The following is a 24,901-nucleotide window of genomic DNA, read 5'->3' on the forward strand; positions in this document are numbered from 1 at the left end:
AACTTTCTGAGGTGGTCCCTTGAGTGCACCCTTCCCAGGTGGAGAAGCAGAGCCAGGCACTACCCCTTCTTCACCAAGATGCCCCCAACTCATTGTTCTTTGCACATGAACTGATCTCGTATCTCAACAATTGCATTGCTTGTTATCATCAAACTACTTCCCGTTACTTTCTTAGATCTAGGGATGGGAAGGGGGTGGGTATAAACTCCAGGATTCCTATCATGCCTCGCTTCTATTTACTTGGGGAATTCTCAAAAAAAGTGGTATTCCCATCTTACTCATGGACCGTTCTGCCTTCTTTCCCTTGATGACCAATCTCTCTGAAAAGAATTCTAAAGCTAAGATGGCCAACAGTTAACGTGAGGTCACCTATACTGCCGGCAAGGAAGCCATCACCTTCCCCTCAGTCTCAAAAGCAGAGAACACACACCACTGATCTCCAGAGCGAATGAACAGGGACACGAAGCTCTGCTTTAAACACCCCCACAGGCCCAGGAGGTCCATCCTCCGCCCTGGCAAGGGGACGCCGCAGCGGGAAATGCCCAGGGGCTGCTGGGTCATCGTCCTGAGTACATCTGATGGAAGGCTGCCGCCACTTATTTTTAAAAATCACATACTTTGGGATGGGATTATAATCCTGCTCCACCAAACATACGTGCTAGGCAGCACAGGAGATCAGTAAATGCAGAACCAAGATGGTAGGCCCCCCCTCCAGATGGCTGGCAAGACCCTCATGCCATGAACAGCCTCGAGCACAACCAAGACCCTGACGGTGACCCTTTCTGATCACCAACGCCCCCAGAAGGTTCTGAGAGCGCGGCTGATGGTCAGGAGAAGCCAGGCTGCTTCTGCCTCCCTTTGCTGGAGTCAGGACTAGCAAGCAGATCTAATGAAACCTTAAGAGTCCAAGATTCGCATTTGTTAACTAGCACAACATGGCTTCTCTCTTCAAATTTTCGGTGGCATGGAAATAAGCAATCATTTTAAAATGTATTTAAGTTGTCCTTTTGAAATTTGGAAGCAAACTCTATGTACATCACAAGGAAGCCAGCTGGAAGGTTCCCGGGTCCCCAGCATCAGGATTTTCGGAAACGTTTCTCTTCTGAACACCCCCTTCCTTCCAATACCCCCTGTTTAGAAAGTTTCTCCCACACTGTTTCTCATCTGTGCCCCTGGGAGCACTGGGGTCCCCTAGGGTCCCCTTAAGCAACAGAGCCAGGGCTTGAACTAACCTCCTCTGATCTTCCATGGGACTTACACGTCCTAGGCACAGCGCCCCCCCTCCAACCCCCGTGGCAAGTCACCCGCTTGTAACAAGCCGGCGCTCCCCAGTTCTGCCTTCCCTGCAACCACACCGAGCAGCACTCGAGTCCCCACCTCCGAGCACAGGAAACCATTTGGTGAGACACGAGTGTTAAAAAAATAAGCTGCGTGACATTTATTTTGTGTTGTTAACATTAATATCTGTAGAAACATTTTATTGTCAGTATAAAAATTAACAGGTTTTATTAAATACTTTCTCCAATTTCATTGACACGTAAAATCAGTGTATTCTGCATTCGTGGTGCACGGGTACGGCAAAGTGAGTAGGTATTTCGGAAGCAAAACACAGTCCTTTCAGACAGAACGAACGTGGCAATACTTCGTCTGACACTGGTGTCCGGCCGGATCCGTTGGTGAGGTCCCGCCAGCAGCAGACGGAAACAATCCCTTAAAAAGACGGACATATCCCCCAAACTATCAGCAGAAGAACTCAGTGTTTCAATTTTCTATGATGAGTCGTGAAGATGCTAAAAGGCTCCTCTAATGCCAATAAATCTGGAAGCCATTACCAAAATTCACTGAAGAGAACGCAGGCTAATCTGATTACTGTGCAACCCTGGGGCAGGAGGCCAGCTGCCGGCAGAAGTACATTCCGCCACAGTCTCAGCGAAGGTCCATCCCTGAGGGATGGATTAAGGCATCTTTTTAAGAGAGCGCTGGTCCCATTTGTCTTGGGAAGTCCACTGAAAGGTCACATGGGCCCAAGGACAGAGCTGCACATCAAAACAAAACACCTTAGGAGCCAGTTCTTGTAATATGGGCATGGAGGTGGTTTCAGAACAATCATCTGGCAGCAGGGTTTACACACAATTCAAAACGTCGCTTTCCCCAAATTAGTCATATTCTGTAAATATTTCTCTTTTCAAAGTAGCTGATAACTAGTTAAGTCCGAGCAACAGATTAACTAGTCCGATGCACTGCCTGCATAGAAATGCATTTAAATTACAAAAAAAAAAACAAAACAAAACAAAACTATAAATGATTAATTGTTTTGTATATTACCAATCCATTAATAAATTAATGTTATACCATTTTCCCTGAAAGCAAAAGTACTTCCACCTCTGCCTGGTGAAAATTAAGAAACTCTGTGTAAGAACAGCATTTAGCAAATAAGCTATTTTTTAAAAAAAGAGAGAGACCAATTTTCTAGGTGCATTGGGACATCCATTTAAAATCAATACAAAAAATAATTCCTTGTAAATATATAATATATATTTATACATAATTTGAATATATTTACATACATCCAGCACCTATATACTGCAATTGTGCTCTGTAAGTGTGTGCTGACATATATTTTCTCCAATTATTACAAAATTCACAAGGAAGGCAAAACGCAGGTTTGCCTCGAGTCCGGCTGGTCCACAGCCAGTACCCACAGCGGGTCATGGGCGCGTGGTGGCCCATGGCAGTCCATCGCCCCAGAAACATTCCTCTTCTCCTAGTGAAGATGACAAATTTCCAACCGTATAAATTCTTTACATGTGTGCCGATTACTTTTCCAATTATTTACTCCTCTGATCCATATATACAAGCGGAGACAACGAGCTCCTGGACAAACCGCCTCCCTGCTCAGTGTAGCTAGGTTCCTGGTGCCACCCCGTCTGGGGACGGCGGGGGAACAAGCGCATTCATGTTTTAACAGTGCCATTGATATGTGGAAACTGAGGAAGGCATGGTTCGTAAGGCATGGGGTCCGGAGAGAAAACAGAATCATCTCCTGAAGAACAAGAGCTCCTTGTGTCAGGGTAACTAGGTGAGTACTGTTCGAGAGGCTGACTGAGGTCCAAGTATTCCTGAAAGAAGGGAAGAGAGACGTTTTATTTCATCTCGGGTCAGGATAACAAGGTGAATACGGTTCGAGAGGCTGACTGAGGTCCAAGTATTCCTGAAAGAAGGGAAGAGAAGACTTTTATTTCAAACGCAGGCCCTGGAGACGCTGATATGGGAGGCGGGTCGGGACGGGGGCACCCCTTGAAGGCTCAGAGACCCAGCCTGCCCTGGCTGCTCGAAGCGCTCCTACACACACCCTGTTTTACACTAGGCTGCCCTTTGCTTTCTTCCACAACCTGTCGCAGACACACTATTGACAAGCAGGCACCACTAAAACCTGGCTGAACTGTAGGTGCCCCTCGCTGGAGCACAAGGTTCAAGTTCGAGCCCCGGCACAATAGAAAAGGCTAAGATTGGGCTCCCAGGGCCCCTTTAAATAGTTTAGACCCCAGATATTTATTTTATGGATTACGTTTTACTATGGCAGTTTCTAGGATAATTTAAGGGGAATATGTCTTCATTCAGCGGGTAATTTTGCAGATGTAATTCATTACTCTCAGAAGCCCTCTGAGCTAGAAATGTAAACAGGTTTGCAAAAACCTTGGATACACTCTTGTATATGAAACCCACAACGGACTGTTAATAAAAGTTTAGGAAAATAGAGGATGGCCTGTGAGCTAAGAGGGGTTTTTAATGTTTTCAAATGGCCAGGAAAAAACATCAAAAGGAGATGAACATCTCATGGCATTTAAAATGGTATGAAATGACAAAATTCCTGTAAAATGTAAATACGAGGGTCCATCGCGTTTTCTCTGAACACAGGCACATGCATTTTACACATCGGCCGTGGTGGCTTTCTCGATACAAAGCAGAGTTGAGTTGTTGCGACACAGACCATATGGCCCATGAAGCTGAAAATATTTACTGTCTGGCCCTTCCTTTACAGAAAAGGTTTGCAGACCTCTGCTCTGATGCTATGGGGAGATTTCTAAAACTGGGGAGCTTCTGGGTCTCACTGCCGCATCTGGGCTAGCACACTGGGGTCCTGTGCTCCCACACCCAGAAGCCCACAGCCATCCTCGGACACGTGGCTTTGCCGACAGTGGGGCAAAGAGTCCAGACCACAGAGCAACCAGCCGCGGCGTTATCAGCAAAGGGCCCACAGAATGTTGGCGACTATACATTTGAACAAGACAAAAAACCCCACTATAATTTATCACCAGGCTGGCAAGAGAAAGAGTCCCCTCCAAGAATGGGGGCGGTGTCAGTTCCAACAACATCAGCATTAACCACACAACTGGAAACAAACACGCCCGCCACATCAAAGAATACTTTTTGCTTACAATGATAAAAATGAAATTTTGTCCTAAATGGAACCACTTTTCTTGAGCATATGGTAATGATTTTCAGAAGGAAAGAAACTTCGATTTTTATATCCGTTAGACAATATGGCCTTCTGCTTTTTTATTTTAGGACGCTGGATGTAAATTTCAGTATGAACGGGCCCACTTTAAATGTAAACATATAAATATATAGCATTGAGCATGGACGTAAGATCATTAAAATGGAACTTTAGTGATTTCCCAGTTTCTAAATGAAGCCATAAATGTACAGATCTGATAGGAAAAAATAGGAATATCAGTGAATTCCAAGTCTAGGGTTAAAGGAACTTATACTAGAAACAACAATTTTGGCAAGAGAATAAAGTTGATTTTTTTCCCTTGAACTGTTCCTTTCCTTTCAACTTCGGAAGGTCAGCTGCATTCATTTAAATGCAATCTCTCCCTTTATCAGCCACAGTCAGACTCATAAGATTAGGTTGCCGGCTTACAGCTTCGTATCACAACATTTGGTTATTTTTTTTAAATCCCTCTATGACTATTAAATATATTATTCAAAAAGAAATTAAGTGTATTATTATCTTTCTAAAATACTTAGGCACTGTTAACTTGTGTTGTTGCTGTGAAGGACTACTGTAGTTGGTTTGTCTGTTTCCTGTTTGAAGGAACACTCCTCTGCATCCTCACTAAGCATCTCAAATTCCTTCCTTAACAATTTCTCTGTCTTGGGGTCTCTCCGGCCTGGAAGAGTTCATCATCTCTCCTGTTCGGTTCATGCCTTCCGCAATCACAGTTACTCTACGTGCACAGCTGAATTCAGACAGTGAGTGACAGCTGGTAGAGATTATACATATTTTCTAGAAAATAAATATTTTAGCCAAAGGTGCAAGTTTTCCCGTAAAAAACCATAGACGTCACTCATTGTAAGAAACCGTGTACATGTACATGCACATAGATGGAGGCTGCCCGGGCCACGTGTCGCATGGATGCTGGAAGGGCCGGACCTCAGCACACCCAAGTTCATGGGTGCCTGGACATCAGCAGCTCTCCCGCCGAGGACCAGCACCCACCCCAGCTCCTTCCACGCAAACCCCAAGCCCGCAGTTGGACACCTCTTCCGCCCCCCTGCTCGCCTACACATGTGCGCATGCGGGAGCCGGCGGACCCGAAAGCCGCAGTGAGCGGCAGCCTCCCGTAAGACCCTGTCTTTGGTTTCGTGAGTCAGAACTCTCAAAACCCAGTTCCGAGAAAAACCGGGATTTGGGAAGAACACATAGTTTAACTCTGCCTGACCCTTGTGGAAAAATGATAAACTGCACTGCAGACTCCAACAGGGGAGTTTGCATTTACCAAGGCAAGCTGGTTCCCAAGCAAGAGCCCCAGGCTTCTGGCAGGAGCATCTTACCTCATTGGTTGTGAGAGTGAGGATCCGATCCAAGTCTTCGACCAACTGCTTGAACGTCGGTCTCTGGGAGGGCACTGCATGCCAGCAGTCCCTCATCATCATGTACCTGGAAAAAACGGATGTCCTTGGTGCATTAATTTTGTAAGTACTCGGCACATGGCTATCAGCCAGCTTTAGCAGGTTATGTGGAGATGTGCCCCAAATTAAGAATATGTATCAGAACTTTCAGGTAACTACATTAGAGGGGGGTTATCCGCTTTCCCAAAATAGTCACTGCTTGGTTTCTCTAAAAGGCAATTTGATCTGCAAGAACATCTCTACCTGAAATGACTGAGGAAGGTGCCTATACCAGCAAGAAAGGCATGTCTGTGTGTTTTCAAAATCACAGGGATTTGTAGTATCTATGCCCGACACTCTGGGTTTTATTTTAACGATTCTAGCGGACAAAGCTTCCTCAGTTGTTCTTTTTTTTAAATGAAGTCTGAAAACCACAACTTTAAGGTAAGGTTCTTCTGAATTAATCTGCCATCTCTGGGCTTGCCCATTAACTTCCTGATTAACTCCTGGATAGATCCAGGTTCCCAGGCCTTATCTTGATCCTGGGTTTGGACAGACGTTCTATATTAGAAGGAGAGCAACAGGAATGACAAGGAGCACAATAAATGCCTTTATATAACATGCTATAAAACGTGGCCATTCATCAGACGTCCACTGCACACTGAAAAGCCCTCATGGATTACAGATATAAAATCCCCATGAAACGATAGACAACAGACCGCAGGCTCCGGGATAATCACTCTTCTTAGTTAATCTTGGTGGGGAGGGAGCAGCGAGTCCTTTTCAAAGCACTGATTTTGCCGCACAAGACACATGTCACAAACACAACATAATTCCACTGACAGCGCAGGGTAGGTTTTTCTAGAAACCAGCCCACGGTTTAATAGTCAGATCTGGTTCTCTAAGGACGGCACCTGGGCAAATTTTTAAGTCTCTGCACTAAAACGTGGGTCAAACTATAAGTAACCAGACACCAGTTCACTGGCTCTGAAGAAATGCGGTCAACGCCAAACCGTAATAGCCGTTTCCGGTGGTCACAGAGAGGCTGCAGAAGCGCCCGCTCTCCACGCACTGTGGCAGGGTCGCACAACCGGGCCTTTGATCCTACTCTGCCGGGCAGCCCCGTGGCTCTCTGGCCTGTGCGTGAGGGAGGGCCCGAGGTGTCGTCCTGCCACCCTGAGGCGAGCCGACAGCAAGGCACGGGCACCGTGGCCCGGGCAGATCCCCTGGATCACTCCGTGAAGTCGGGAGCCCTCGCTGGGCAGCCCAACACCCTCTGGGCTGCACCGCACACACCTCAGAACGATGCTCTCCCTCTTAGAGCGAACGGCACGGTTGTCAGTGTAGCTATCTATCTCAGTTCTGGGACTGAGCCCAGAAAGCTTCAGCAATTCTCTTTACAGCATGTTTAGAAAATCAGGGGCCTTAGGAAACCGACAGAAGTCAGCAGTGCTGTGGGCGTGGTGGGCCCACTGCGTGTATCGGGACAGACAGCGGCCCTTACAGTTCGTTGGTGCAGTTTGCCGGCTTATCCATCCTGTGTCCTTCCTTAAGCAGCTTAAAAAGTTCCTCCACGGGAATCCCTGGGTAGGGCGAGCCCCCGAGAGTGAAGATCTCCCACATTAACACCCCGAAGGACCAGCTGCAAAGAAGGGAGAGAACAGGGCGTTACTAACCAGCCTGAATCCCCAAAAGCCAGACGTGCCCCGTTAATCAAAAAACACACGTCACTCCTTGTGTTCAAAGGCATGTGACCCGCGCCCTCCTGCAGGTCACACCAGTGGCCCCTTCCTGCCCCCACAGAGCGTCTCCCAAACACAGCCACGCTGGGGGTGTTCCAGTGGAATTTTCCATCAACAGACAATAGACAAGTGATGGTAAACTGTCACTTTCTTTTTCTTTTCGGTGGAGGTTTTTGACAGTTGGGGTTCTTTTCCTTCCGTCCCTCTCAAAGTTATTCGTTACAAATGTGATGTTAGCAACATAAAGACCTCAATTCCGAAGCTCCTGTCCCACTCTCCCATCGTCCTACGTGCCCGACCCCAGGGCTGTGAGCTGCCAGGACAGGCAACATCGAGGCAAGCAAGCTAACTTCATGAGGGGACAGATGCCCAGCAGGCCAGTGGGGCGCCTGAGGCGCAAAGGCTCCTGACCTCCTGGGGTCCTGCACGGAGTTAGCCACAGGCTGGTGTTCCATGACAGGAACTAAAACGTCTCCTGGGGCGCAAAGCCTTGCACGCAGCCACAGGTGGACTTGCTGAGCCTCTACATTCAAGAGGCTCAAATCCCGGGATGATCAAGCCACGAATCCTGCATTTACCTATGTCATTGCGGCTCTGGAAACACACCCTCACTGACTCTATTAGGGTGGGTTTCTGAAACGGAACTGTCCCCGGCTGATGCAGAGCCAAGGCAGGGACACAGCACACACAGGGAGTGTGCTCACTATAGCAACGCACACCATGACGCCCCCACCTGGGGTTGCCGGGGAGGCCCCGCCCCAAGAGCGCGGCATCCGGCCTAAGCCCAGATCCTCCCACTCACTTAGAAAATGGCTCCACTCATTTTCACTTTTTATTTTGGAACAGGTGTAGACTCATGGAGACTTGCAGAAAACAGTACAGAGAGCGCCTCCGTACCTTTTACCCAGCTTCCCACCACGGTGACATCTTTCAACCAAATTTCCAGATCAGCCGTTCTCAAATACCAGTTGGAGCCTGACCCCGATAGCACACTTAAGGGAATCATAAGAGAAAGAGTATACCATTTTCACTCTAGTTCTCTAACTGTCCAGGATGCTAAGGACAAGATCAGAATGTTTTCCAAGGATATGCAGAGCGGGCAGGCGCCGCAGAGATCCCCTGAGCAGCAGCACCATGTTGACACTTAGCCACCCCCTCTAAGGACAAACCTGGGATGGGGGAAATTTTACAAACCACCCTCAAGGGGCAAAGTTTCAGGAACCCTTCATGAGGGGAGGAACATGCCAAACGCTTGGCAAATTAGATAGCAGCTTTGTAGCCGCACACCATGAATAAGTTCAAGGGGGAGGACTTCCGCTCCCACACGAGGAGGTGAGCGGTTGCGCGGCCCACGCACTTTGCGGCCAGGCAGATTAGGAATGGGGGTGCTGGTTACCAGGCCACCATAAAATCCGTCCTTTCTATGGCAACTCCTGTACCCTCTGTGAACGTGTGAAACGCACCAGGAAAGGCAAGGAGCGTGCACTCTTTTTGCGACTCAATCCAGGGGAGAAGCCCAGGGAAAAGGAGTAACTTACACATCGCTCTGGTGGGTGTACACTCTGTCAAAGAGGGCTTCTGGAGCCATCCACTTGACCGGGAGTCGCCCCTGCAGATGTGGAAGCAATGAAATAAAACAAAACAATATACTGAAATCGGTGTACCTGAGCAGCTTCACCGGCCTGTGCCCTGATTTAAAAGCTGACGCTAATGATTTTCACTGGTCAGTCATTAGAGCAGAAAGAAGTTCCAGCACATACGGGTGAGGTGCACAGATTTGGGCACACTTTTAAAATGGCATCTCCTTGGGTCCTCAGTTGTCATAGATCTCCCTAGCACACAGACACACCCTGAACAACTAGACAAGGACAGACCCAGGAATTCCCAGAAGCTCTCCTCTCGCTGGGGAAGTTTCTAACCACCTAACGAAGGTCCCAGAGGCTGCTGATCATATTGTACATAAGAGTTTCACAGACACGGGACATTCCTTAAACACAGCCTGAATTTGCGGATTGGAAAGAGTAAGGCGAAGACTAGACATGAAGGGCAGAAGAAGGGGCCCTCGTCAGTGCTTCTAGCTCTGACCATCACCTTTCTTCTGGAACATTCCGTGCCACCAACCCCCCCCCCCCCAATATCATTGCCACAGACTTACATTTGTGGTCTTTTTGTAATAGTCTATATTGTTGATGTCTCTGGCCAGTCCAAAGTCGGCTATCTTCATCACATTGTTTTCTGTTACCAAAACATTTCTGGCCGCTAAATCTCGATGAATACACTGAAACGGAGAAAAATTAACCCTCATTTTAAATGGCGTCAAAAATAAAAAAAGAAATGCATTCATTTCTCGTAACATCCTAGGTCAAAAACTCCTATTTCTTGTATAAAGGACAATAAACTTAAAAAAAAAACACACAAGGCCCCACTCCTTTCAAAGAGCACAGGCCAACTAGGTCACCACATTCTCCCTCATGGGCAGCTGACCGTGACTGCCAACCAAGCCCCTCGCACACGATCCGCATTAGATTACCATCCTGAAATCTTTTATCCCCTACTTGCTCTCCTGCCGAACTTTGAGAGGAACCGGCAGAACCCCAGCATCAGGTGGTCTTCAGCAGCACCGCTCCCCAAATGCTCCACCTGGTCCCATCCCTGCCCCGCCTCCAGCTGCTGAAGAGCTTCAGGTCAGACCCAAACGAACTCTCCCACAGCCTCGATTTTGCCCTCTCTGCAGTTTCAGACACTGCTGACTTCTTGCTCATTTTTGAAAACTGTCCCCCCGCTGCGTTCCATCCCATCCCTCTCCTCTTCCCACCTTCTCGGATTCCTTGGCCACCTCCTCGCATCCTCTGTCCCCCAAGACAGAAGGATTGTCCCACCGATTTTGTATATTTCCATATATCCTCAAGGCTTCAATTCTTAGATACTACAAAAGATATGCAAATTCTCATTCGTCACCGCTCTCCCGGGGCCCATGCGGTGGGGACACTGCCACATCGCTGTCCCTTTGGCACCTCAAATTCAAGGCCTCCACGACCCTAACCCTTATCCTCTCGGTCAGAGCGGTATACACCAGGGTCCTCCCGCGTTCTGTTGCTGTCCACCCCCAAATGCCTCTCCAGGGTGTCCACATCACTGCGTTCCCACTGCCCATTCCAGGCCATCGTCACTGCCAGCCCCTCGCACCCACAGATGGCCACCCCGGTGACCGAACGGGGCCCCCTGCTCCCAAACTCGGCTCTACCGTACCCTCTAAGCTGCATGCAAGCGGCGCTTCTGAAAGAACGGATCGTGTCCTTTCCTGGCTTGTGCCATGGCCAAGGTCCGTCTGTGCACGTCCTCACAACTGCTGGCCCCACAAAGGGCCCAGGCTAAGTCTGCCGTGCACACGGGGGCAAATGGCTGGGCGGCCCGCTACGGGGCAGATTTATAGTCCCAACACCAACTCTTTGGTCTTAGAAAGGTCTAGTTTTATACCTTTATTTTTCCTTTCTGCAAATGATATGCTTTGTAAGCTGTTCTATGTTTTAATGTTCTGTAATTAATATTCCAAGATTTCATCAGATACGAGGTAATGAGGGTCTTCAATTATTGCCCCCTATCTTCGGAAAAGGGCTAAAGAAGGAACAGAAATCCCTAGCAAGCGCTTTTCACACAGTCCCCCGGCAACGGCTAATGATCGTACGAAGAAGAGTCCTTGGATTGCGTTAGGTGGGGCCAGCTATTTCGATGGGCGCCCCACGCAGTGGCCAACGGAAAGAAGAGCAAGCCCAACTCTCTCTGCAGCATCAGCCAGGAATTTTTTCCCCGTTCGCCCCACCCCACATTTCCTTGGTTTTAGATGTGTCTGTAGCCCCCTGCATGGTGGGTTGAGATCAGAAAAGGGAACACCGAGAGCTCCCCAGGCGCGCTGCGCCCAGCCAGAACCGAAGCAGGCAACGGGACAGCCCTCGCAGCCGCCGGAGGCCTCTTCCCACGGACCCTCCAAGCCTGGCAGCAAACTGTCCGGGCAGGGAGCTCCCCGCCGACGCCCGCTCTGTGCGTTTGGCAAGCTCGCGGTCAGCAGAACCTGGCCTCCCACACGCTGGGCTCTGACCACACATTCGGGCTCCACTCAGAGACACGACAGCGACCTCCACCCTCTTTTCAGTGAAGACCAATCTAGCGCCCGCCTCCCGCATCCCAGGGCGCTAGGAAACGCCGAAGCCCGCCCTCTGGGCTGAGCGAGGGCAGACTGGGAACCAGACTCAAGACAAGGAAAATAAAGTCAAGCCAGATTCCCATCCTGTGCGGAAACCTGAGTCGTCCTCCAGTGCGAAGCTGACCGATTTACTGAGCTGAATTCACGGCCACGCTCCCTCAGGAAAGAGCCAGAGAGCTCACCCACTGAGTTTATTCTGTGGTTATTTTTTGCCCTTTCCTTCCAGATGCAGGTCTCTATCAAGCTTTACCACCTACTGGGAGGGAATGGGCGTGGGGAGGCCAGGGCTCCCTCTTGCCTTTTCACACGCCACCTCCAGGAACCAGCCCTCCAATTTTAGAAGCAGGCTCCCTTCCAAGGGACCGTTAAGGTCTTCACCTACCACTTCAAACCTGTCCTGGGTCTTTAAGCTGCAGGCGGCCATCGGCCAGAGGTTTTTGGAACCCTGCAAAGCCCTACAGAAACAAGGCTGGCCCTTCTTCCCATCCCCTCCTTCCACCCCCTCCCTTTAGTGAGGAAAGCCCAACCCAGGGCATCGCCGTGGTCCTCCCCGCAGACCAGAGGCAGGTAAGGGTTACCTGAGAGAAGGGGGGGCTGGGGCGCGGGACGGTAGTGGGGAGAAGGGCTGTGGATGGCGGGCCAAGGGCCAGGTATGCGACCTGCCATTTTATTCTGTAGACTTAGAGTCCCCATCTCCCGGTCCCCATCCAACAACCTCGTCTGTTCCCCTGGCTCAAAACTGCACCATCCTCCACTGGCTCGTGACACATGGCCTCGTACTCACTGCCGGGCTTCAGCCTGTAGCTTCCTGGTCGACACCTGCCCTGGAACGATTCTCGGACGAGTTCTAAATACACACCTGCGTTTCCAGTGACACCTCTTCCAGCCATCCTCCCCGAACACCCCCTCGCCCCATTTCTTCCTCATCCTGACAAGCTGCACCACCACCCCATTTCTCAAGCTGGAAACCCAGGAGTCATCCTTAAACCCTGTTTCTCTCCCTGCCGTATCTAATCGATCCATTCACAATCCTCGGAACAAAATGGGTCCCAAATCAATGTACTTCTCCAGGGCCCTTGGAGCCATAGCCCTGGCCCACACCACACTCCCCTTTCACGGGCCTCGGTGCTTCCACCCTGCCGTGTGTGGAGCGCAGCAGCAAGCTCTGTAGCACAACCTGATCACACGGCGCCTTGGTGGCTTCCCGTGGCGCGAAGAGGGCCGTCCCGAGTCCCGGCCTGGGCCTGTAAGACCCTCAAGGAGCTGGGCCTGTCTCCCGCCGGCCCTCACACCCTCCCCCGCTCCCCGGTCTCAGCACACGGGTCCCTCTGCGGGACTGCCCACCAGCCACCTCCCCTCCCGAACCACCTGTGTTCCCACTGCTCCTGACCCCGCGCCACGGGCTCCTTCCACGGTGCCCTTTTCGGCTTCTTACATATTTTTATCCCCACATTGAGAGTTGATCTCTCCTGCTGCCACCCAGGGCTCCGGCTCTAAAAGGTCAATGTCTCCGCCCATCCAGCCACCTCAGGGTAGCTGACCTAGGGCCCGAGGTGCCCAAATCAGGAAGCTCAGGAATATTCATCGCAGGTTAATAAAACGTTCAGGCCAGAGTTCTGCCTGTTTGCTTAGTAGCAGCACATTCCTCCTCCCTCACAGAGGGAGGACCCAGGGTGAGAGACCAGAGGGTCAGAACAGGCAGCCTGGGGACAGGCCACCCTCCCTGAGGTTCCATTTAGGAATATCTCAGAGCTACAGACAAGGTGAAACAGAACAAGGAATATCCTCGTCTGCCACTCGCTCGGTAAGTTTACTTGCTCTTCCTTTCTCTCCATATCCAAACCCCCTACACACACACACACACACACACACACACACACTTTTTGTGGCAAACCATTAAAAGGGAGTTTGCAGACCTCACTGATACTTCAGACGTACATACCTGAGCATGTACCTCCTACCTTAACATGATACCACTACCAATCACCACGCCCCAAACTTAACACCGACAGTGACGTTACCAAACACACGGTCCACGTTCAGATTTTCATTGTCCAAACATCGTTTATAAAAGCTCTTCTTCCTCCACCTCCACCCCAAACAGGACCAAAGTCCAAGGTCACACATGGACACGTAGTTGTCTTTATCTGGAACTGTCTCCCTAGCATGTTTTGTCTTTCGTGATGCTGACATTTGAAGCCATGTCTTGTCAAATGTCCCACACGCTGGATCTGATTGTTCCCGCGTGCCCACGGCCTTTCCGGCGGTGAACACCCCCCTGCCCCCTGTGCGCCCGCACGCCCGCACGCCCGCACGCACTGCTGCGGCACACAAAGCTGTGCTTGAGCTCCCTACTACCTACTCCCTGGGAAAAGGTCTGAACAAGTCTTCAACTCTAGATTCCCCTGAAAATTAAAAAACCAAAACAACACAAGACACAGAACATGCGGTCGCCCTGGCCACGTCCCTAGGTGGCCACCGGCAGCAGGGGCTGAGGCGCAGTCCCCCTCCCCCACTCCATCCCCACACCATGTGATCCGGCCAGGGCTGCCTGGCTCACTCATGTGACTGGCATGGCCATGAGCCAGCCTGGCCCCCAGGTGACAGCGGGTCCACGCCCGCTAGAGGCTCTCTCTTCTGTGGGGACCTGAAGAATTTCTGAGGTTGCAGTGCAATTAGGGTTGGACCCCAGCTGTACCCCCACCCACCCAAGAGAGGGCTGACAACAGCGTCCTGAGTCATCCGAAAAGCCCCAGAGGACACCTGGGCACCTGTCTAGCTGCTGCTGGAATAACTCAGACGTTTCGCGTTCCATGGCAAGCGGCATCCCTGGAATGCAGGGGTTCACCTCAGGGGACCTGGCCCACTTCTACCCGCAGAGGGTCACCCTGCTAAATCAGACAAAATAAACCCAGCTAATACCCAGGACTCAATGTTACTAAAATATCCCTTCTCTTGATCTTTATTTTTAGCCTATTTCATACTCAAAACCATAAACACAGCACCAGACTTCTGTGTTCAAACACTCAAAAACTACGAAACAAATAAGCCCCTGAACCATCAGAATTAAAGGCAGCGTGCCCTAAACCAGCTGTTCTCTACCTGCAGGGCTGACTCCTTGGACGGTCGCGCCCAGCCCTGTCTCAGACAAGAGGCGTCTACTGAGCTCTGCAGTGTCACTAAAAGTTTACGAGGCTGCTTTGGCTTTTAACCCTGATGTGAATAATGCAAGCAATATTTTCCAGGTTGCACAAGACAGGCAAGGGCTTGATTTTGCAAATGAACACGTCCAAATGGCCTGTTTTCTTCAAAGACATTTTAAACTGGAATCCACCCAACCGAGGAGAATGTGAAGAACTCACTTTCTGGGAAGCCAGGTACTCCATGCCTCTGGCCAGCTGGTAGGTGCATGACACCAGGTCCTTGAAGGTCATCTGCTCCTCGGGCACACGGTTGATGTCATAGGAGTACTCCATCCCAGGAGGCCTCCGGGCTCGGAGGTACTCGCGGAGGTTGCCCTTCGAGGCGTATTCAACTATGACGTAGAGCGGCCCTGGGGGTGGACGAGACAAATCCCCTAAGGCAGCGAACCCCGAATCTGCCCCCGAGCATCTCAGCAAAGGAGTGACATAGTTATTACAGCCCAGGACTTTCATTTATTTGTTTTCATTTGAACACACAGAAAAGCACACAAAAATAGAACACCTGCTTTCTAATCTCCCCAAAATGATCGTCAACAACTGGTCTAGAGAACCTCAAATGTCTTTAAAAAATTAACCAAAGGCGCTGAGTGTCCTTCCCTGGTCGCTCCTCTCTGAGACCCATGCCCGCGGGAAAGCAATGGCTGCCGTAAGTTTGCTCCTTTTGGCTCATTTTAATGATCTTACATGCATATATGTATCCATAAACAGTGTATTATTTTTAATCGCATAACTGAATAACAAAGGTATATAGCTCTACAACACTTTTCCCCAATATGTTATCCTGGTGAAACCCGGTTAGGCTGATAAAAATAAATCCAAACCATTCCCTCGAAGCCACATACAGGCACACCTCAGTTTTTACTGGGTTTCCCGATTGCCCTTTGCAGATACAGCGCTTTTTCTACAAGCGGAAGGTCTGTGCGGCCCTGTGTGGAGCTGGTCTACCGGTGGTGCCCACAAATTTGTTTTCTCTGTGTCACATTTTGGTAAGTCTCACCACTTTCAAATGTTTCATTATTATGGTATTTGTTACGGTGATCTGTGATCAGTAATCTTTGACGTTGCAAATGTGACGGTTTGGGGCAACCACACGGACATGAGAAGGCAAAGTTCGTAAGCGCTATCTATGTTCTAACGGCTCCACTAACCGGCCATTCCCCCAACCCTCTCCCTCTTCCGGGGCCTCCATATTCCCTGCAACACAGCAATATTGAAGTCAGGCCAATTCACAGCCCTACAATGGCTTCTCCACATTCAAGGGAAAGCAAGAGTCCAGCCACAGGGCCAAGATTGATATTATCTAATGATAAAAAAAAAGTCACAGCCACCTCAGCCTTCAGCCACCAGCACCTGGGCCGGTCCCATCCGCATCAAGCAAGACCCTCCCACCAGCAAAAAAATTACAACTCGCTGAAGGCTCAAATGATGGTTAGCCTTTTTTTAGCAATGAAATATTTTTAATTAAAACACATACATCGTGTGCTACTGAACACTTCATAGGCTTCAGTGTAATGCAGACATAGTGTTTATATGCACTGAGAACCTCCCACGTCACATGACTTGCTTTACTGCGGTATTTGCCTTATTGCGGGGGTCAGGTACCGAACTCGCAGCGTTGACTGGCGAAAGCCGCTCCATCCCATCACATAAATCCACCCCCGTGGTTATCCATTGCCCCACAGGCTGCTCCCAGGTCTGGCCGCCCCAGACAGTGTACACTGAACCTCCCTGCGCACGGCTACTCGTACGCACGAGTGTGTCCATCCTCCATCTAGACCGCAGACCGGGGGCTGGCACTCCACTGCCCACAGGCCAAATCCTGCCCACTGCCTGTTTTTGTAATTAAGTCGTCTTGGCTCCCAGCCAGGCCCACTCATTTGTGTGGCTGCTCGCACGCTACAGCAGCGGCCACAAAGCCGAAAATATTTACAATCCCCCTCCACCGAAAGGCTCTCCCGACCTCTGGCACAGACCTGAGGCTCTGCTGCGGCAAAGGTGGGCATTTTCGAGGTCATTCATTATCGTCAAACTGATTCCCGAAGTGCCCACGAGTCCTTCGATGAGAGGGGCGGGGGCTCTCTGCCCCGGGGGTGGGGGGAGCAGTGTGTCCCTGCAACCTCCCTCCTCGTCTCAGCTGTTCCCGGGAGCCCAGGCGTGCGCTGCCCCAGCAAGGCCAGGCTTCCCCGGCCCCCATTTTAAGAGAGCTTGTCGGCCAAAACATAGGACCTTGTTCTGAGAAGTTTCTCCTAGACTCACCAAACAAAAACCTCAGGAGGCTGCCTTTTCCCGGCACCCTCTGGGTCATGCCGGACAAAGGGCAGAACCCTCCAGGCCTTCTCATCCAAAGTCACCCAACACCCACCTTTCCCCAGCCCCCCGGGTTCAGCCACAAAGTCCCCTTTGTCTTCAGGGCCAGGAACATCTTCCTAGGAAGGGAACTTTATATTGGGTTCGCCAAAAAGTTTGTTTTGTTGTTTCTGTAAGATGGCTCTGGCAGTACTTGGTTGTCTTCAACTGCATTCGAGACAACTTCGTTGAATTGTATTGTGACACCTGGTCTTACCAGCATGCATTTAAAAAAAAAAATCAAAATTGGTGAGTTTTTGTGTCGCTATTTTAATACTGAAAGTAGAAGAAGATACATAACATTTTCAGCATATTATGCTTTATTATTTCAAGACAGGTAAAAACACAACTGAGACGCAAAAAGAAAAGATTTGTGCAGTGCATGGAGAAGGTGTGTGACTGACTGAACGTGTCAAAAGTGGTTTGCGAAGTTCCTTGGCATTACTGACGTTTCTGCCAAACAATTCTTTGCCATGGGGCTGCCTTATGCACTGGAAGGTGTTTAGCAGCACCCCTGGCCTCTGCCCACTAGAAGCCAATAGTGGGAGACAGCCGACATCCTCAAAACATCCAAATCAATATTTACCGGTGAAAGTGAAAAATGCGTCTTTTATTTTACGGAAAAAATGAAACGGACTCTTTGGCCACCCCAATACACGCATCTGAGATGCTCTAGCACAGATCCCAAGGTCCAACTGTCCCCCAAATGACGTCAACCCTGACCTGTGGCAATCGGGGCAAGGGCGTTCTTTGTCCTACTCACCATCCTGCGTGCAGGCTCCAAGCAGGTTGATGATATTTTTGTGTTTTCCAATCATCTTCATCATCTCCATCTCTGACACCAGATCAGAAAGGTCCTTCTCGGTGGCATCGTCTACGAACATCATGTATGTGAAACATCAGTGCGTGCCCCCTTCCCACCAGCCACTGCGGCTAGCTGCCCACCCTCGGCTGGCATGGCATGAAACCGAATTTCAGAACTAGAAGACCTTCCAAACCATTTCCCTCATTTCACTGGCCAGGCGCAGAGACCCAGACAGGGAAGTACCCTGCCCCGCGTCAAACAGCTAATTTGGGGTCAACAGGGTCAAAAGTCAGAACTGGAATGAACACAGGCCTCTGATGTTAAGGCCAATTCTTTTCCAGCAAACCTTGCCAATGTGGGGTATTTTAACCATATCGTGAAATAATTCCATCCTCTGGCAGACCTGAGATGCCTCAGGAAACCACAACAAACTTCATGGGGCCCGAAAGCAGCCGTGAGAACATCTGGAGAGGAAGGCAAGGCGTCTCCCATCACTACAGACCTTCTCCCGGCTAAGTGCCACTAACTCCAGCCCTCATGGCGTTCACAGACGGGATCGGGGTGCAGGGGGGATCCCCGCAACTGTATACAAAAGCGTGTGTGCACTGAGTGGGTGAAGGTCCGTGCCTTCCATCCCCAAAATACTGAAGTTTTATAAACCTCAGCTCTATCATCTCAAGCAAGAGTGGCTTAGGTCCTGTGTCCCTGGGCTCACAGTTAGCTTCTAAAAAGGGAACGAGACTCTTCCCCACGTGCCTCCCTTCACACTAATTCAATATGGAAAAATCTGGGCTACAATAGTGAGGTAAGGGCATGGCTAGGAGCCACGTGGCAGGGGGCTTATGAGGGTCACCAAGGGCAGAGCAACATGACTGACTGGAAGCCACGTGGAGACCCGAGCGCCGGCTATGAAAGAGGGCGTGTCGCAGGGCTCTGGGGCAAGTGTCCTCCTCCATCCTGACAGGGAAGGCTGGCCCGGGGGGGAGAACGAGAGAAAGAGAACTCCCAGGCCTCCCTTTCTGCTACGTCCCCAGGCAGCGCTGAGCTCCACATCCCAAACCAGAAGTTCTGCTGAAAGAGACAGGAAGCCTGGGCCTCCCCCCCGCTCACCCCTGGTTTGTGGCTGGGGGCTACCGAGGCCGGCCGGAGGGGGGCCTTCAGCCCATGACACCTGCCACACAGGAGGAGGGCAGGCAGGCCACGCAGGGCGCCAGCAGGCGGTTGTCCCTGTTGGGGGAGCCAACGCGTGGGGCGAGAGCACACGGTCCTTCCCAGCCTCACACCCCAAGGTGGGGAGCAGCTCCCAACACCCTCATTTTCCTTAGGAGCCATGCAGATTAACAGCTTAGAAAATCAGCCTCTTTTTGACTATTTCCAGGCCTGCTACTGTCCATCACGGGGAGACATGATGACTGTGCCCACAAAAGGAAGGAAACGTCTAACTCCTGAGGGCCGACAACGTGTCAGGCACCCCGCGCCCCAGAACAGACCCGTCTGCCAGGCCCCGCGGGGACAACCTCGGCTTGAGCTGTCCTCGCCGAGATGCCTACACTCAGGTTTATCACGTGACCGTCCCTTCTCCCCGCTCCCAGAAAGGACCACCGTGGGAGGAAGCCGTTCATGGTGACAAGTCCTTGAAGCTCCCTAGACATGGGCACGACGCAGGGCTGGAAGGGCAATTCAGAAACGTGCAGATTCATGCAAGTGCCATCCGACGTTTCGGTCCCGGGGCAACTGTTCACATGTCCCAGAAGGTTCTGCACCAACTCCGATCCTACTAGTCCTCCTCCCAGCTTGACTCTCCCGAAAGAGAAAGTAAGGCGTGACCTCTTCTCCCTACGCCTTCTTGCTCCTCCAAAACTGCCATGTGTCCTCAACTCATAAGTGAAGGTTTGGGTCCAGAAACCAACGTACCAACACTCATCTCAATTAACCAATTACATGTGAGTTGGTATTGTCTAAGCAAATCCAGGGTGGGGGGACGTGGGGCCACAGTTGTGCGTACGCGCAACACAGAGCTTATTCTTTATTACTGTTTATTAATTACCATGTTATTTTCCACACATACAAACCACCGGAAGCCTACTTTCGCCCTGCCCTGCACAGAGGGAATAAACAATCACAGGGAGCTGAAGGACAACCGTCTTAGGCGGCTACCACTTTGACAAAACTGGATTTTCTTTTTTAAAAAAGTGCACACAGCTCAAGATAAATAGTCTGTCCAAGATGCTGATTTATACTGAAAACTCCTCAACCCCTAGGTCAGCTATGTGCTCTCTGACCCCTTGCCATGACAGAGTTCACATGCCACAAAAGGAACATTCTTGATAAGGCTCTCCACCCTTGCCCTGCCCCCCTCTGCCCCCGCCCCCGCCCCCACCCCACTCACCTTTCAACATCTTCACGGCCACAGTGACGGCCTCCTTGGGCTTCTCTTTGTCGATTCCCACCGCTTCGGCCATGACCACTTGCCCAAAGCAACCTTCCCCCAGGGGTTTGCCCAGCGTCAGCCTAAATGTGTAAATAGGGGATTAGCACACGGCATCTGGTGAAGGGCGCAGTGAGGGAAATTCCAGAACTAAATATAAAAATCTTTCAGCGGCTTGCAGAGCACAGGGCATTTATCATATGGAACTAATGAGACGTGGGGTACACACACGCCCGAGTATTTTCTTAGTGACGTTTTAGAGAATGTCAATTACTGGGGGAACAGCTATTAAATTTCACATTTGTATTCTGGATTTATTTTCTTTACGGAAGGTATCCTGGCTGATGAGGTAGTCAGCTTTCCTAAGTGCTAACAAGGAGGGGCTTGTTACTGAATATTCGTAATTCAGAAAGTCTCCAGGAAAACCTTAAAGCTGTTCATACCTTTTGTCTTTCTTTAAAATTGCTATGATTCAAATACCAGTGGCTTTTACAGTCACATTCTGTGGTGAAGATACATGATACGGATCTTTAACGCATTTCAAGGAATCTCCAATTTTTCATTAACAGAAAAAAAAATCCTAAAAATGGGGGGGGGGATTTCTTTTTGATATAATAATCCAGAAATCCTTATGACTACCCAAAATTAGTAATAATAAAATCCAAAGTGAACACAGCAAACTAAATTTCTAAGCTCAGAAGTTACACACATCCTGTTAACAGCCATACCTCGTCCTTGGGCATTACAGAAGCCAAAAGAACGGGGCCATCTTTGCAATATGTATGAGTATGGTTTTTCACTTAAGCGAAGTCCTGAGCTGACCTTAGTATAAATAGTATTTATGGTAAGTACACTGGGATTTGCAAAAGCTGAGCAAAAACCGAGGGCAACGTATGCTACGCTGAGGTCATTCCATTTCTACGCTGAACTAAAATTAAATTTAATGTCTTGGCAGAAAACAAACATTTGCATTGGAAAAATGGCTAATTTATGTCCTGTTGCCCTGCTACTACATGCATAACAATCCTTTCTTTGTATAACTTCTGCCTCCGATCTAATAAACTGCTTCTAAATAGCCTTCATTCATTGGAAACCTGCCCCACCTACGTTTGCACTTAATACTGTTTTGAAATGCTCAGCACTCAGATTTTCCGCACTCGGGGCACCCGCGAGTGGGAGCTAACAGTCCAGCGCATACAAGATTCCCACTGTTGACAGTGGCGTCACAGGTGGCAGACACTACGGACTGAACCTGAGAGCTGCAGTTTCTCACAATATGATCGCAGCTCCCCAACTCGGCCCTACACACACAGGAATGTGGACACAAACCGGCCCATCTGTATAATCAAACCAGGGAGCCAGGAGGGCTCGCGAGAAACACCCCCCCTCTCTCCCCCTCCACATCCTACAGGCAGAGAGCCCCTTCCTTGTGTTTTCTGCTGGTGCCTCACCTGTAAATGTTCAGTAAACAGGTCCTGAATGAATGAGTGAATGAATGGTGTTTTTACTACAGTACACAAATAAACTGGAAATTACCTCCATTAACACTCTAACAGCATGATACCTGTGTGATTATTGGATTCTAGCTTACGGTGCACATTAATATCTGTACTTTGGCTGCTGGGGAACAAAGCTGGTGTGGAGTTGAACGAATCAAAATGACAAGGGACATATAAACTCCCTCTCCTTCCAGAGCTCATCAGCCAGACTCTAGAAAAGCTTATCTCTGTAGGATTTCCAGATTTGTGTATGAGTTCATCTACAGTAATTAAACACTGACAGAATCTCAGGGCGCTACTAGAGTAGGTGGACGTAAGCAAGTCAAGAGCTTATTCCAGTTGATTTGACGCAGATGGGGAGTGAGCAGCTTCCACCTTTCATTACTCGCAAGCTGTTCAGACTCTAATTACCACAAAAGGGACCCAGAAGAGAGCTGAGGACTGGCCCTTCAATAACCAGGGGACTCCTTTTCAGAAGGTGGGTCTGGGAGTTGGTCCCTGCCTTGAAAACAGAGGCTGGGAGCCCAAGACCTTCCCCACTGACCCTGTGCCCACGGCCGCCATCCTGCTAAGGCCTGCGGGCCAGAGCCCCCGGGTCACCAATAATGAAGGGAAACAAAAGGAGACCTACCCTCCCAGGAGCCTAGAACTGCGCTCAGTCCTGGACTTCATCCCTTTTACAGGAATGAGGCCCACAGCCTCAGGTAACCCGGGCCCAAAGCACATGGACTCAAAGCCAGACCAAGAGACACACAGTTCCCAACAACGCCTTCCTCAACACAGCCCAGGTGGCCACGCTTTGAACGTAACTGGGACACCTCTACATCATCTAATAAAGAAAATATTATGAATCACAGGAAACTCAATGTCAGGCACCATATCTGAAGCTTTTCAGCCCGACAGCATGTTAATAAACATTAAAAACAGTAACACTGGATAGAGATTCGTAAGACGGCTTACTTTCTTCATATAATTTCTCCAAAGAAACGAACAACAGAACAGTAACCTGAAGGCGGAATGCCAGAAGTTTTTTATAAATGGGATAATCCTACTTTTATTCAATGTGACTAGGTTTGAATTGTCTAGAAAATTTAAAACAAAAACAAAAACAAAAAACATTAATTAAGTTGCCACCCTGTTGGGGGACCAGCCATGGCTTAGAAGCTCCTTTTATAAAAGAACTATTTAAAAAAACAGAGGCTCAATTCTTTTCTGAGAGTTGGTTACATAAAAATATAACCTCACTTTTTTTTGACATCCTTACAGCAAGACCGTTGCAGTTCAGGGTCATAAATAAAAAGATAACGTCAATCCAATATCCCCTTTACACCTGAGCCTCCTTCCATTCGGGGATGTGCCCAATAGAGGTACTCACTTATCTCTTGGAAACTCCCATTTTGGGTCTTCCGGTAGTTCGTACTCAGAGACCCCAGCCAGCATGGGGGTGTCTGCTGTGGAGGAGAGGCGTGTTGTTATCCTCACCAGGGGGGTGTTGGAGTTCATGGAGGAGCTGGACTCAGCAGAAACCTGGATACAAAACGCAAAGACGCAGATGTAATCCTGGCTCCACCTGGGAAGGCTGGAGGCCGGCCAGCGCCCAGCCAGACGGTCAGTTCTTAGGAAGGAAGACAAGTGGGGGCCGCCCAGAGGCACAAATTCAAGACCAAAAGCACCGGATTCCAACTCCTCTGTCCTCCCATCTATGCAGGACTAACATTCATCCACGTTACGTGGTCCTAAGACCAGGGTTTCAAACATCTGTACACAGTGCTGGACTGAAACATACCTGCTTTCTGTCCTGATTCTGCAAGACAGTCACCTGAGGACAAGACACACACCCACCCCCCACCACCATAATCTTCATTATTACCTCCAGTATTACCTGTACTGGAGCCCCAGATAATCAATCTCCCTGTAGACCACTGATCATGAATCAATGTTGTGCTCAGGAAATTCCATAAAAACTTTTGGGCAATCTATCCATGGAAATGCAAAGCAGACTATCTCCCGGAACCAACTCTAGGCAGCATTTGGACGTGAAAGGCATTCCAGTAGCTCCCAGTGCCTCTTTGTTTAAGGCCCTGAGACCCAGGCAGACGGGGCGGGCCCTGCTTCTCTGCAGTCCTTCTGGGAGCTGGTTGATATCCAGGCCATTCAGTGAAAATCGACTGACTCTTGTCAACTGCGGTTTCAGAAACTAGTAGACTGGCCTCGTGGGATGAAGAGTCAAGGAAAAGAAAAATACTTCTTTGTTTATTATCACCCGGGAAAGCCCCTCTCCCGCCGGGCAGCGTGCGGGGGCTTCACTGAGGTTTCTTATGTACCTTCACCCATTTCAAGTCTGTGTCTGAGAACATGGTCATTTCTTAAATATAGCGTCTTCCCTGTGCTGGCTCCTATGAAGGATAACACATGCAGAGCCCACGTGAGGGCCACCTCTGAGAATCACTACACAGTTTGGTCCAATCATTGGTTACGTGAACACCACCTGACCGTAAACTGTGAACAGGACCTTGGTCCAAGACAGTTGGAACATAGGGGTTGAACCTCATGTCAAAGCAGCTCACCTGCCCACCTTGGGGCTGTGCCCTGCATGATGGCCAAAGTCAACTGGCCTGCCCAGCTGGGCTTACAAACCCCATTTAAAGCAAGGAGCAAAGACTGAGTGCAGAGATGCAAACGGACGATGAACTTTCACAAGGTGGAGCCTGGACCCTTCTCAGAAGCCCTGTGCTTCCCGGCAACGTTGTCCTATGCAGAAAACGTCGATTCTCTCTTT

The 24,901-nt window shown here is 49.8% G+C and overlaps 1 protein-coding gene across 4 annotated transcripts in view; it reads right to left on the reverse strand.

Annotated features, from left to right (window-relative positions):
- Positions 1–1,437: 1,437 nt before the first annotated feature.
- Positions 1,438–24,901, reverse strand: part of FGFR2 (fibroblast growth factor receptor 2) — a 98,053-nt gene continuing 74,589 nt past the window's right edge. For all 4 annotated transcript variants that reach the window (XM_054581621.1, XM_054581620.1, XM_054581619.1 and 1 more), the window contains 9 exons: positions 23,498–23,649; positions 20,585–20,706; positions 18,154–18,264; positions 15,204–15,394; positions 9,796–9,918; positions 9,179–9,249; positions 7,403–7,540; positions 5,842–5,947; positions 1,438–3,119 (listed from right to left, as the gene is read on the reverse strand). In XM_054581621.1, the coding sequence (XP_054437596.1) occupies positions 2,955–3,119; positions 5,842–5,947; positions 7,403–7,540; positions 9,179–9,249; positions 9,796–9,918; positions 15,204–15,394; positions 18,154–18,264; positions 20,585–20,706; positions 23,498–23,649 (1,179 nt within the window). In that variant the 3' untranslated portion in view covers positions 1,438–2,954. The remainder of the gene's footprint in view (positions 3,120–5,841; positions 5,948–7,402; positions 7,541–9,178; positions 9,250–9,795; positions 9,919–15,203; positions 15,395–18,153; positions 18,265–20,584; positions 20,707–23,497; positions 23,650–24,901) is intronic.

Source organism: Pteronotus mesoamericanus, unplaced genomic scaffold, assembly GCF_021234165.1.
Source record: "Pteronotus mesoamericanus isolate MK-2021 breed Mesoamerican mustached bat unplaced genomic scaffold, CSHL_Meso_final contig_657, whole genome shotgun sequence".
NCBI classification, from domain to species: Eukaryota; Metazoa; Chordata; class Mammalia; order Chiroptera; family Mormoopidae; genus Pteronotus; species Pteronotus mesoamericanus.